This window comes from Arvicola amphibius, chromosome 14, assembly GCF_903992535.2.
Source record: "Arvicola amphibius chromosome 14, mArvAmp1.2, whole genome shotgun sequence".
Taxonomy (NCBI): Eukaryota; Metazoa; Chordata; class Mammalia; order Rodentia; family Cricetidae; genus Arvicola; species Arvicola amphibius.
In genome coordinates this window covers 45,587,306-45,602,106 of record NC_052060.1, presented here as the reverse complement: position 1 = coordinate 45,602,106, position 14,801 = coordinate 45,587,306, and the positions used below count along the sequence as shown (strand labels likewise).

General features: G+C 39.1%; 1 protein-coding gene across 2 annotated transcripts in view; it reads right to left on the bottom strand.

Moving 5' to 3' along the window:
- The window catches only part of Stpg2 (sperm tail PG-rich repeat containing 2), a 344,055-nt gene extending 329,498 nt beyond the window's left edge, over nt 1-14,557 (bottom strand). For both annotated transcript variants that reach the window (XM_038311496.1, XM_038311498.1), the window contains exons 1-4: nt 14,281-14,557; nt 8,802-8,914; nt 3,834-3,962; nt 1,131-1,295 (exon numbers count right to left, since the gene is read on the bottom strand). In XM_038311496.1, the coding sequence (XP_038167424.1) occupies nt 1,131-1,295; nt 3,834-3,962; nt 8,802-8,914; nt 14,281-14,389 (516 nt within the window). In that variant the 5' untranslated portion in view covers nt 14,390-14,557. The remainder of the gene's footprint in view (nt 1-1,130; nt 1,296-3,833; nt 3,963-8,801; nt 8,915-14,280) is intronic.
- Between the last annotated feature and the right edge of the window lie 244 nt (nt 14,558-14,801).

Below are 14,801 nucleotides of genomic sequence, written 5' to 3'. Positions count from 1 at the left end.
TTCACATATCACTAGTAGATGATAAAACCAGTAGATGAAGACTGTCCAATGACAGTCTGACAAGAAATGGGGTAACTACATAGTCTTAAAGAACCGCTCCAAAATTCCTATAAATTCAAAAGGGAGTAAGTTTATAAGAAACAAAATTAGAAGATAAGACCATTACTTGACATCATCCATATGTGATAACTGGGCAGACATGTTATTTCTCTTTCTGTAACCCATTGAGAACTCCTGCCAAAACTGTAGCATGTGTTATATCTAGATGACAGCTGCCTTATTATTATCTGTCCTTATTGCTGTAGTATGTGTTTGACAATGTTAATAAATTACAATGAAACATTTTAAAGTTTTTAACAATTCAAAGCATCTAATACTCTCAAACTCCCCAGTATGTGGCTGTTCACAAACTAGATAGTTTCTCAAGTACTTGATCCTAATAAATGAATAGTGCATTGGGAGTGCAGGTAGTAAAATCATGAAAAGGCTGAATCTTTGCCTAAGTCATCCCTTTCAACTTTCCTCAGGTCTAGCCTTGATTTCTATCATTTTCCTCACTGTATTTATGAACAAATCATGTACTTCAACTGGCTGGATGAAATTCTGACAGCTTACTGTACTGAAAGTTAAGATCTCCAAGAGATGGACCTGAAAAACCCTGTTTGGTATTTCAAGCAGAGAAGCTTCTTTTTCTTTTTACACTAATTTGTAATGAGAATGACTGACTACATTCTCAAATCAAATTTTTATAAATAAAGTGTCCAAGACTGCCTTTAAAAGCAGGGAGAAAGCCTGCATTTCATCTGTACACGGGGCTGAAACTTCTAGTAGCTGCCACTGTGCCTTTTTACTGAATATGGAGTCAGACTACACACCCCAGATTTCCAGGTGGCTAAAACCAGCCATTCATTGAGCTCTAGCTTCCAAGCCTGGCCTAAAAAGCTTTTATCCATTTTCTCTGTTCTCTTATGCTAGCCAGAGGCAAGCACACATGTGGGAAGAGAAATTCTGCAGTACATGGTCACTGAAAACCAGTGTTCTGACTGTTGCTTAACAGTTGCTGTCGCATGAATGAAACGTACAACAGTAAGCAGTCGTCCAAGTGTCCTCAGCAGACGTTTACTACTTACAAACTGAGGCTTGTAGTAAGCTGGGCCTATTGTGTCATCACCGGCAGGTGGTGTGCGCTTCCTGATACTGTCGTCGTCATTGAGATGATAGCCATGTGACTTTCCAGAAGAGGGAATTGAAGGAACATCAAGGCTCTTGAAAATTGCAGGTGTTCTAGAAATTTTCTTTAAACATAAAATGTTTGTGAGGAGGACATTTTATGTTATTCAGAGACAAGAAGAAAGAATAAGAACAAAATATTATAATTTACTAAAGGCAATCATTAAAATATAGACTTAATGAACTACATAATATTAACCAAAAATAATGTCTTATTGAAGGAGTGCATTCAAACTTTAGCACATCTAAAGTCATAGACACTGTTAAAGCCACCATAAGATCCACAGATTTACTTTTTTGTTGTTTTTTGGTTTGGTTTGGTTTGGTTTGGTTTGGTTTTTGGTGTTTCAAGACAGGGTTCCTCTGTGTAACAGTGCTAGTTGTCCTAGAACTCACTCTGTAGACCAGGTTGACCTTGAACTCACAGAGATCCACCTGCCTCTGCCTCCTGAGTGCTGGGATCAAAGGCGTGCGCCACACCACCTGGCTAAGGATTTACTCTTAACGTGGTCAGCTACTTATCTTTCTTAGTAAAGCAAATAGTACTGATTTTAAAAATGATAAATAACACAAGGCATTACTGCAACTACATCAGACACTACGAGAGTGTCCACTATACAGAACAATCCTGAGTTCTTCCCTTTAGTTCATTTAGTAACATTTCCAACCTTCATTCCCTGCGACTCTTGACCATCTGCATATGACCTGTAACTTGTACAATGTGCTAACTGTATAGGCTACAATGCAGAAAAATGTCTATGAGATATGCTGAAGTGGATGGAAATGAATCAAACCCATTTATACCTATGGTATGCATCAGGTGTAAATGCATAATAAATAATAAAATGTAGGCTTTAATTCTGAAAGGACTATGTCAAAACTGACAATCTTAATATTAGGTGAGAGCTTTTTTGAAAAGGTTTTACTTCCATGGAAAATAAATAAAAGTATAAGGATATAGAAAAGTATATATCAAACAAAACTTGGCCATTTAAAGGATTTAGTTGTGTAGATTAAAATATTGTGAGATTATTCTGATCACAATATCCTTTCCTTCCTGGAGATTCTGTTCATGTTCATCTCTCAGATCTTGTACTTCCAACAGTCCACAGAACACTGCACTTCCCTCAGCCTACCCTGCCAATACACACTACAGTCTGTGACCTGAGTGCTGTTCCATGACTACAGTGTTTCTAACCACCAGGGGAATTCTTCTTTAAGACCAAATGAAATCATTTCTCCTACTCCTCCAAAGATCCTTTCATTTTGGGATACTGGTGAACCTTTTATTAGGCTCTAAAGTAGTATTTCATGAACTATATTGTCCCAAATTTTGCCCCCTGCTAAAATTGTGCTTCGTGTGATTTGCCTTCTATGTAATAAAAAATGTCTAGCATTATGTTGATTAAGTGACAGACATGGTCATTCAGCAATGTTTGACAATCAGTAAATGAACATTTATCTTGTCCTTACACATGAAGAAAACTCAGTCTCACCTCTGCACTGACATTATTCAACTAAGACCTTAATCCTAAAATACAAGGGCTCTTTTCTTAGAACTGTTGAAAATATGATTAGTTTGAGCTATGTGAAATACTTGGGATAAAAATATAATCTCTCTTAATAAAAACATGACCAAGCCCACATTAAATAATGTTATTTATGTCAACAGTATATGGCTTTGGTATAAAAATAACTGATTCTATAACATGAATTTATTTTTCCAAATGCAGTATCTATGACTCTCTTACAGAAATTCTTCACTTCAAATAATTTTCCTTTGCCTTCCATAAAAAACAGTTCTGTGTCACTCATAAAGCACTCCATTCCCAGAATCCATGTCCCACTGGCTCTTGTCAAGGCCCATCTCCAAACCCCACCGTCCCTTGTCTCCTAGCAGGCAGCAGCCTTATGATCCCTATGCATGTCAGTGCATCACCATTCATCTGTCGCTTTTGAAATCTTGTCTTGAGATAGCAACTACCTCTGTCGCCCATCTCACTTGTCAGCTTTCTTCCTTCAAGGAATCATGCTTTTGTTCTGCGTGGTTCTAAAGAAAGAACTCAGGGCCTCACACAGGCTGGGCAAATGCCCTCCAATACCAGGTGACACCTTCAGCCCAGAATCCATGCTAATATTATTGTTTCGTTAACAGGTATTTGCACACAGTCACTAGAAGAAGTAAACTAGATAGATGACCAAGATTTAAACCTCTCTTCTTCCTGGTCACTGCATGCACTGTGGTTACAGAATAGTCGAGAATAAGAAAGGAACTCAATGATGTAGCTCAATGGTTGAATTAATTATCTAGCGCATACAAGGCCCTGGGTCCAATCCCCAACCATAAAATTAAAAAGACTAAAGAATGAAGTATGATGTTAATACAGTTAAAAACTACAGTTTATAAAAATTATTTAATATTCATTTAATTATAAGTCAATATGAATAGTAAGAATATACCAAGCTTTATAATAAAGATTTTTTTCTTTTTTCAACATCAGACAAACAGCTTAGGATTTCCTTTTTATGTTATCTAAAAGCACTGCCATTAAAAGCATAACTTAAAAAGTGACACACTGCAGATGGTCTTTAGCATGGAGTACCTGTCTGGTCCTCGTGCACAATGTCCCAGGATAAGGTCGAACGTAGCTTGCAGGTCCAGGACCATCCAAAGTAAGCTTCTTAAATCGTTTCTCTCGGTTTTGCAGACTACGGCCTCCTTTTATTTTATACTAAATTGAAGGTTAAAACTTATGAAGTAATCCAGGAAGTACTTAATATTTCCTATTTTGTAAATATAAAATATTAACCAACAGTTTTAAAATTGAACCTGAGAAAGTTAAGACCCTCAACTGAAAACAAGTTTTTCTAAGATTTTCTACAATTGTTATCTACTGAGATAACAATTGTAATTATAAGTTTTGACTCCAATCTCAGACCAAACTTTACTGTACTTTATGGTATTCTAAGGTACAATAAAGTACCTTAAATAAGTACAATAAAGGAATCAAAGACAGGAATTTCCAACCTCCCAAAAAGGGTCAAAATAGACTGTGCTGCAGATCATTGGAAAAATGGATACTTATGAACTGAATTTTCAGAATATTTCAGCAACAAGTCGGGCCTTCCTTGCTGACTAGTTTTATGTTAACTTGACAAAAGCTAGTCACTGAAGAGAATGAACCTTAAATGAGAAAATGCCTTCATAAGAAATGGCTGTATGCAAACCTATTGGGCATTTTCTTAGTTAGTGATTGATGGGGGAGGGCCCAGCCCATTGGGGTCAGCAGAAAATCTCTAAACTGGTGGTCCTGGACTCTATAAGAAAACAGGATTGAGCAAGCCATAAGGGCTAGGCCAGTGCCAGCATTCCTCATTGGCCTCAGCATCAATTCCAGTCACCAGGGCCTGTCCTTCAAAGATGAACAGTGATGTGTAAATGTAAGCCAAATCAAACCCTTTCTGTAGTGATATTTCGTTTGTGTTTAAACAAATAAAGCTTCATGAAGATCAGAGTGCAGAGCTAAGCCATTAGAGGCCAGGTAGTGGTGGCACACACCTTTAATCCCAGTACTGAGGAGATAGAGGCAGAGGGATCTATCTCTGTTAGTTCAAGGCCACCTTGGACTACACTGATCCATCGAAAAGAGAAAACAGAGCTCACACAAAGATGATCCCAGCACCTGTGATCACACACCTTTAATCCCAGCACTAGAGAGGTGGAGACAGGGGTGATATGGCTGGTCAGAGAGAGGAATATAAAGTAGAAGGAGACAGGAGCTCAATGCAGTCTGAGGCAGTCAGTCTGAGGATGCAGTCTGAGGATGCAGTCTGAGGACAGGATTGCCCCTTTGGTCTGAGCATTGGTAGACATAAGAACTCTCTAATGACTGGTCACTCTGCCTCTCTGATATTTAGCATTAACACCTATATCTAACTCTGGGTTTTTATTGTAAATACCAATTAGAATTCATGCTACATCTGGCACACAACTTTTGGGGTACACATTCATGAGAAAGCCATTTGCCCGTGGCTTTGCAGCCAACTGCAAAGCCAAAGCTACACACAGCCAGAGTTTTCCTTTCTTCTCTTCTGGTGGGCTTTCCCTGGACCTCCTTCCCTGGCTGCTGCCAAAGTAGGTCACGGCCTTGAAATCCAGTCAGGCTTTTACTGTTCTATGCAGCAGCAGTCAGCCTCACATCTTCATCTTCATTGTCAGCAGATTTAGTGAGGAAACTGGGAATTCTTGGTTTTGTTTTTTTTTTTTTTTTTTTCGAGACAGGGTTTCTCTGCAGCTTTTTTTTTTTTTTTTTTTTTTAGAGCCTGCCCTGGAACTAGCTCTTGTAGACCAGGCTGGCCTCGAACTCACAGAGATCCGCCTGCCTCTGCCTCCCGAGTGCTGGGATTAAAGGCGTGCGCCACCACTGCCCAGCTGAAACTGGGAATTCTTAAAGGGAGGAATTAGTTAAAAGAGTAATTTCCTCTGTTAAAAAATGGAGAACAATTACAACAGAGAAAGTTAGATCTCTGTATGATTGTGCAATGCTTGCACTTCCTGCTTACTCAGTTAATATTATTTCCTTCTTGGGTCTCTGAGGGTGTTGAAGATTAGGTATTTGTAGTTTTCTTTGTTTACTAGATGCAGAAAATAAATTCACTAAAAAAAACCATATTTATATAAAGTTGAGAGACATAAAAACATAATTTTGAGTTGAGTTGGTAATGCAATTTAGAATAGAGAGTAATCCACCAGGAGAGAAGAAAGGGAAACCTAGCCAGTAAAGCAAGAACTCTGGCCACGTGTGCCTCCAGCCTTTGCGGGTGGCTGCAAAGCCATGGGCAAACAGCTTTCTCATGAATGTGTACCCCAAAAGTTGTGTACCAGATGTAGCACGAATTCTAATTGTTATTTATAATAAAAACCCAGAATTAGATATAGGTGTCAATGCTGAAGATCAGAGAAGCAGAGTGACCAGTCATTAGAGAGTACCTCTACCAATGCTCAGACCAAAGGGGTGATCCTGTACTCAGAGTGCATCCTCAGACTGCATCCTCTCAGACTAACTGCCTCAGACTGCACTGGTCCTCAGACTGCATTGAACTCCTGTCTCCTTCTACCTTATATTTCTCTCTGCCCAGCCATATCACTCCTGTCTCCACCTCCCTAGTGCTGGGATTAAAGGCATATGATCCCTAGTGCTGGAATTATCTTTGTATGAGCTCTGTTTTCTATTTTAACTGCATCAATTTTGTGTAGTCGGGATGGCCTTGAACTAACCATCTAATTCCTGAGTCCTGGAATTAATGGTGTATACTACCACTGCCTGGCCTCTAGTGACTTAGCTCTGCACTCTTATCTTTAGGAAGCTTGATTAGTTAAAACAAACAAAATATCACTACAGTTTGGACTCACCAAGACAGGATAGATAATGGAGTATTTTCTCTGAAATTGTCGAATGCAAATGGACTAGACATTGTTGCTGTACTCATTGCCTGTATACATTGCATATAGTTATCATATATAGTTAGCTATATTATATATGTACTTATTGTATATAGTTTTTCTTATATCAATTATAGTCCTCTTTTTTATTTTAGACAAAAAGAGGAAAACGTTGTGATATTTTGTTTTAGTGAATGTGCTGCCCAATTGCAGCAGAAGATCCCGATATTCTGGAGACTCCAGGGCCATGGGATGAACACCAAGGACAGCATTACCTATGGTATAAAGCCAGGCTGAGTCTAGGAGACAAGCTGTGTAGGTTGTAGAGGGTGGGACCAGAGAAGTGATTTGAGCCCTTTGGAGAAGTCCAAAGCATTGTTTTGGATTCCAGAAGTCGAATACTGAGATTTACACCGTTGGACTTTGGTTTTGAATCCCAAAAGTCAGATACTGAGATGTACACTGTTGGACTTTGGTTTTGCTTTGTTCGTATTTATGACTGTGCCCGTGTTCTTCCCTCTTGAAATAATTATTTAACTGATTTTGATTTTACAAGAAACCACAGTTATAAGACTTTGAAATTTTAAGGGGAGTTGGGGGTAATACAGAGACTTTAGATTTTTAAAGAGAATAATTTAAAAGTGTTTGGATTTGTAAAGACTGAAACTTGGTAAGTTTTCAAAAGAGTATATAATGTGATACTGATGTTAATGCATGATTTTGGGAGAGAACAAGAAAGGGAAGGGTGTGACCTGATGGTGATATGTTTGTATGTCAGACGCTAAGGAATCAGTTTTGCTAGAGTTTTATGTGAACTTGACAAACGCTGAGAAGAAGAAATTCTTGGACATTTTCTTAATTAGTGATTGATATAGGAGGACCCAGTTCATGGTGGGAGGGAATACCCCTAGGATGGTGGCCCTGGACTCTATAAGAATGCAGGCAGAGTAAACCATGAGGGAGCAGCACTCTTCCAAACATTAGCTTTTGACCCCTGACTTCCTTCAGTGATGAACACTGGTGTTTCGGTGTCAATCAAGTAAGTCTTTTCCTCCCCAAGTTGTTTCCTGTCATGGCATTTCAATGCAGCAACAGTATCACATATTGGTTATTTACAGAGAACTTTATACAGGCTTATTAGATGACAGCTTTCTGCTCATCTTAGTCTTAAGAACTCCTTATTCATAGAACATACTAGAAAGAATCTTCCATGGCTTGTCATACTACAACTATGGATTCTCCAGAACCAAAAAGTTAGCAACAGACTAATGGCAAGTTTATTCCAGTAGAATTCCAAATGTTATAAAACTGTATTCATTGTAAGAAAATACAGCAGGATCTTCAGAATATACATTATTTCTGAGTATTAATAGTACCATTTAAGTTATTTTAGCCACAGACCTATAAGGCTATACAAAAACATGAAACAAGTGAGACATAGCAATATTAAAATACAGCACAAAAGGCATAGTACTGCTGCCTACATATCATGACCATTTTTACACTTCTCAGATTTCAAAACTCATTCAAAAATCCAATTATGGCCGGGCGGTGGTGGCGCACGCCTTTAATCCCATCACTCGGGAGGCAGAGGCAGGTGGATCTCTGTGAGTTCGAGGCCAGCCTGGTCTACAAGAGCTAGTTCCAGGATAGGCACCAAAGCTACAGAGAAACCCTGTCTTGAAAAAACCAAAAAAAAATCCAATTACGTCATTCTTACAGACCACTAAAATATACAACCATGTTTTGTATCACAGCATATATAGAATAATTAAGAACACATGGGCAATCAACATCAAATGCATTTACTTTCTATTATTTGAATTATAAAAAGAGATTTCATCAAAGAGGAATATATGAGGGGAGAATAAAATACAAGTGGCACTTTATATTATTGATACAAGAAATATGGGTTGGTTCTTATTGTTTTTGGTGGGGGTTTTTGTATGATGATTTTAATTGTTTTTTAGCCTGAGATTGCCTTGAATTTACAATGCTTGGGTTGTAAATGTGTGCCACTGTTAAGCCTTGGTTAGCCTTGAACTTGCTGTACTGGGGTTATGGATGAGTGCATCTCGTTAAGAAAACATGGTTGTCATTAACTCAGCCAATAACATCATAAACACACCTGTACTTGTGATACACTGTAATCTGCTGGACCTGGAGCAGCTTTTCCAGAGTCAGAGGCAACCACATCAGCAGTTTTTCTGGAACTCAGAGAAAGAAATGGTGCATAGCCACCTATAAAAAAAAAAAAAAGCATCACCACTGACACACAGTATTAGATAAGAAAGAGTTCTGAGCCGGGCGGTGGTGGCGCCACCGGCACTCGGAGGCAGAGGCAGGCGGATCTCTGAGTTCGAGACCAGCCTGGTCTACAAGAGCTAGCTCCAGGACAGGCTCTAGAAACTACAGGGAAATCCTGTCTCGAAAAAAAAAAAAAGAAAGGGTTCTGAGAAAATATACTCAGAATATACATAATCGTTGAGTACCCTCATGATTAATACTATATTTTCAGAATGAATAGCTATTTGCACAAGTTATATCATTTTTTAAATTCTCATGTAGGATCACAATTTTTATGAACATCCATTAAATATAAGACCCTATAGTAATGAACATCTTGAACAACAGAAAAATAGAAAATTTTCTTTTCTTATATGTGTATGTGAGTAAGAATTACCATCTTGTGCATGTGTGTCCAGATGTGTGGACTTGTGCATGAGTGCATGGGGGCCAGAGGTTAGTATCAGGTGTCTCCGTCCACCAATTTCCAGCTTATTTGTTGAAGCAGGGTCTCTCAATGAGCCTAGACATCGCCAAAGTTTGATAAAACGAGCTTGTCAGTGAGTCTGTCACCCTAGCCCCACCCTAGCGCTACACTAAGGTTACAGGACCACACTACTGTGGTGGATTGTGGCTGGCACTGAGGATAAAAACTTGGACATCGATGCTTGTACAGCAAGCGCCTTAGCCACTGTACATCAGCTTTCTTCTCTTCTAATTACAAGTGACCTGGATGATAAACCAGTTTATCTATAGAAGACCAAGGCTTTGTAATTTAAAATGGCAAATACTGTCTTTTTAAAAATATGCATATAAAGTTATAGACAGTGCTAAAAATGTATCTCAGTGATAGAATACCTATCTAGAATGCACAAGGTCCTAGGTCTTCGGTTCAATCACATCACAAAAAAAAAAAAAAATAGAGAAACAACCAAGGTGCAGAGAATTTAAACCAAATTGACAACAAGTTATTGATAATGCTTTGGCACACAGTACTCAGTAAATATCTCTTGATTGCCTAATAAACTTCACTGGAACAAGCAATCATGGTACAACACAAATTTGGGTACCCTGATAAATTCATTATAAGAAGAGAAACAGGACTTCATAATATTCCCATTATTCACATTATCGATGTTAGGGTATACAGCAAATATGTGTGGTTTAAAACTATGTATATAAAAATGAGCAATGAAAAAGAAAGCTGGTATTCATTAAATCTTCATTGAAGTTATCCAACATTAATCACACAGACTCTTCTGATAATGAGCTGGAGCACACATGGAGTTATGAGTACAAGGAAACACATACAAAAACCAAAAAGTTGTAATGATAATTTCCACATAGAAAGGTTCTCTTCTGTTTTATTTGTAGCTTTGTACTAACGGTACTAACGTTTACATGTTTCTCATAATTTCCAACTGTCCTAGTTTTCTCCAAACATGGGACTGAGAGTGCTAAAACTAGAGTAGCTCCATACAGCCAGGATGATGGATCACCTTATCAGAATATTCTGCACAATTAACAATAAATAACTGGTATTATACATTACACATTTAGCTGGTCATTCAGAATACTGAGTATTTTATTGTGTACATCATAAGCCTGCATGATAATGAAGGTACAGTAATAAGATAGAAACCTAGTTTCAAGTAAATAAGTTAAAGAAAAAATTATATTACTATCTGTGCTGCCAATAACTAAGGTACAAAATATAGGAGAGGGTTCTAGGAAATTCACATTAGTAGAGTTTGATTCTGGGTATATAGTTAAACTGACATATGAATGGCCAATTTTAAATGATAAATCAAACTGACAGAAAGGAGGAATTAAGAACATAGAAGGAGAAGAGATTTGAAAGGAATGAATTCAGTTTGGGATATATTGAGTTTGATGTGCCAAGAGCAAAAGATAAATCAAACTGGCACAAAGCAATAAAAATCCATTTGGAAAAAGATGTCCAGTATGTGAAGAAAAAATATGTAGTCACAATGACAGTCACAAAGCAACGGGCATTCTTCACAAACAACTAGCTCATTGAGGCAGGCACTCATCCGGGAAAACATCAATCTGTACAGCAATTACATAAACAATAATTATTTAAACCTATATATCAACTGCATTCTCTGATATTGATTCTCTACATTATGATTAGGTAGTATAGTAAAATCACCCTTGTTGGCATACACATATGGGCCCATCAATAGAACCACAAACAATCTCCTACCCTGAACTGGTGGCAGATAAACCTTCCCTCTCAAAGAAGAAATCTATAAAATAAAATATTTAGAAGAGGTTGTCCATCTTAGACAGCAAATATATAATCTTTATAGAAAACTAACATGGAGCTAATGTTGGAAGCTATTCATTTTATAGATGCATTTAAAAAGCAATGAAGTATTGCTAAAGCAGTACCAGGACAGACATGTTTTTAAAAGAATGTTTTCTCATGATAAGGTGGCAGGTAGCTGCTTTTAGACTAGAATAACAGTTTCTAGGGACACTTTGCTTTGGGAAGATATGCTTCCTTCTCAGATTAGTTGTGAGAAAGCAAGGCACAGCTCTTGCTTTTTGAGGAATTTCAGTATCATTTTCTTTCCCAGTCATAAAAGTGCAGCAGCTCAGTCCTGGTCCACTGGGATGCAAATTCTAGATAGGTTATTCTTGATCAAATGACTAAAATATTTAGTATATTAAATAGAATTTGTTGAGGAAAATGTGGAGTTACTATATTGGAGGTCTAGCCAAACAAGATAAAAAGGAGATAAAACAGGTTGAGAATAACTTCACCTAATGCTACAAAACCTGTTGTTCTTGTGAGGTAATAATTACCTCACAATTACCTGCTGCTGTAATAATTAAGTTATACAAAATCCTAACAGCTACCCTTCCTACATCAGCTCTTAGCATATACCTGATCTTTCATTTACATAAGTATGTACAGATCTGCCCGATCCAGTAAGATATCTAATATAGAGATGCATGAAGGAGCATGGTAGCTGTTTAAAAACTGTCTTGCCAAGGAAATGAGCAGAGAAATGGACAGAAACACCTGTTCCATCAATTATAAACATGCTGTCCTGAGTAGTGCACACGCTCACACAAATAAACATACATACACACATCTCTCCTGAGAATTCCCAAGCACAGAATTTCTTAGTTTATGTTAAAGGTGAATAAAATAATCCTTTAAGTTAGTATAGGGGACTTGTTGCTTGTTGTTGTTTTGTTTGTTTGGTGTGTGTGTGTGTGTGTGTGTGTGTGTGTAGACATGTGGAAGACAGATGACAACTGTGGGAGTCAGTTACCAAACATAAGTCATCAGACTTTGCAGCAGGTGTCTATACCCACTGAGCCATCTCACCTACCTCATAGGAATGTGTAATGTGGTTTATTAGTTTATACTTTATTACACGGCAGTAAATATCATGATTACTGCTCTCAAGTAGTTCACGGTTTAGTGGGACATCACATGTATTAATTGTAATTACAGAATCAAACTGCTACCCAAAAGAAGTCACCATACGTCAGAAGGGGAGGGGCTGGAGAGATGGCTCAGCGGTTAAGAGCATTGCCTGCTCTTCCAAAGGTCCTGAGTTCAATTCCCAGCAACCACATGGTGGCTCACAACAATCTGTAATGAGACCTGCAGGAAGAATACTGTATACATAATAAAAATAAATAAATAAATATTTAAATAAGTCAGAAGGGGAAAAAGAGTTTTATTTCAATTGAATATAAAGAATAAATAGGAACAAGTCAGGTGAGAGAGGAACACAGAATATATTAGACACAAGTATTAGCAGGTACAGAGGCACGAAAGTGACAGAATGATCCTAAGAAAATTATCCAGTTAGGACTGTTGAACTGTAGGCAAGAGCAGAAGCAATGAGCGGGTCTTTGGAAAGTGGGATTAGGTGGAACACCAAACCCAAGATGAGAACAAAAAGAATTCTATTGCCATTGAAGAGTCCAGATTTTTAAGCCCAGTGTTACGGAAGGACGTTTCTGTGTCAGGGCTCACAGATGTGGATTGGTTCCACCTTGAGCAAAGGTCTGAGTGTTCAGGCCTATTCCTGCTCCTTCAAAGTCATTGACAGGAGGTTTGACTCAGGATGTGGTTACTAACAGGATGTTCTGACCTAGGGTATGGTTACTTGATGCTGTTGTCTTTGAGAAGGTGATTACTTTGTTTGTTACTTGTATTTTGGCAGAGAAGTCTTTTGTCTTCCCCTGCATTTTTGGATTGGAGCATTTTTAAGCTCATGAGAAATAAGCATGGGCGGGTTCAGCATTTACTGAGTTACCTTCCTGACTCTACCCTGTGTCTCTGTCTTTTCTTTTGTATCTTTAATTTTTCTACCTGCCATTTCTTAATCTTCATGCTTCCCTCCAAGTATGGACAATTAACGTTAATGTTGTTACCGGGACCTGGGATACAGCAATTTTGTTTTTCAAATAATATATTTTTTTAAAACGATGAGTATCAAAATAAAGGCTATAAAAGCATCACAGGTATGCCCACTATGGGTAAATACTAAGATGTTGGGGAATAAATGCTTATAACAACTCAACTGTATTTGGCATATGTTCCATAAATATCATGGACAGATGCAAAAAAAGCAGTAAAATTTGAGACCTGAAATACAGATGACAACTTTTACCATATCCAGAGAAACTTAAACCAACCATAATCTGAGTAGGGATGTAAACAGAATTACCTCCTGGGCTATTAAGGGGAAAAAAATGGTATTTTATATCTATTAAAAATGCAGGTTTAAAAAAGAAAACACTGGAATTTATATGGTATTAAATTTTTGAAAGCAGAAAGCCAATTAGAAATACTTATTACAAGTTAAGCCCAATTCATGAACTGAAAAATAGTTAGAAGAGAAACCAAATAACTACTTAACAGTTCCTAGGCCAGCTCTCAAGAATAAAACTTTTCATAAAATGTAGAAAGAGGTTCTCATTAAGTATGAAGGGGGGCGAAAGATGGTCAGATAATGTCACTGGGGGTGACGGGAGAATCTGAATCAGTTAAGTGATAATAAAAAATTAGCAATGTGAGAAAATTATATGGTAGTAAATAAATCCGATTAAGGTGTGTGACAACTATAAGCCTACACAGGGCAGAAGACTTGGATTTTATACATAGTCAGCCGAGCCAAGGAATCAAAACCCTAGCTCTAGTGTTTTCCCTGCCTACTTTGTGCTTTGTTACACGTCTGAAGAGCCGTCCTTTGGCCGTGCTTAACTCCCAGGGGCAGGCAGGCTGCAGGCAGGACGCGAGTCGCAGGACGCTGGCCTTAGCATCTTACCTGTGGCCGGCGGCTTAGGGAACGGTACCTGGTAGGACCCAGGCCCCACGTGCTCCTCGGTGCTGCCACCTTGGGCCAACCTGAGCCAGCGGGGAGCACGATCGTACATGGCGATGAGGGGCGGGGTTCGGGGCTCGGGGGGAGTCTAGGCGGGCGCGGAGGGATCTGAGGCTCAGGGTACCCGAGAGCGAGCGTGCGAGCCGCGTGCTCTCCCCCGGGTCCTCCGGCGCGGACAGCGGTCAGAGCCCCCGCCGCCCAGCCAGCGCCACTTCCACTCAGTATCGGGGCGCCGCTCTGGGGAAAGGGACTTAGTCAGAGAGCTTCCGGTTCTGGCTCCGCCTACTGCTCGCCTCCCGGAAGCCTTCGAAGCGGGAAGGCGGGCGGGAGTCTGACAGGGAGGTGCGTTTCCGGCCCAGCCCTCGGAGCGTTTCCGGCTGAGGACTCGGAGCCCCCGAGCCCGCCTGGCTTCCTTCCCAGTAGGCTTTGCGCCGAGCCGGGAGACGCTGTACCTGTGTCTTTGC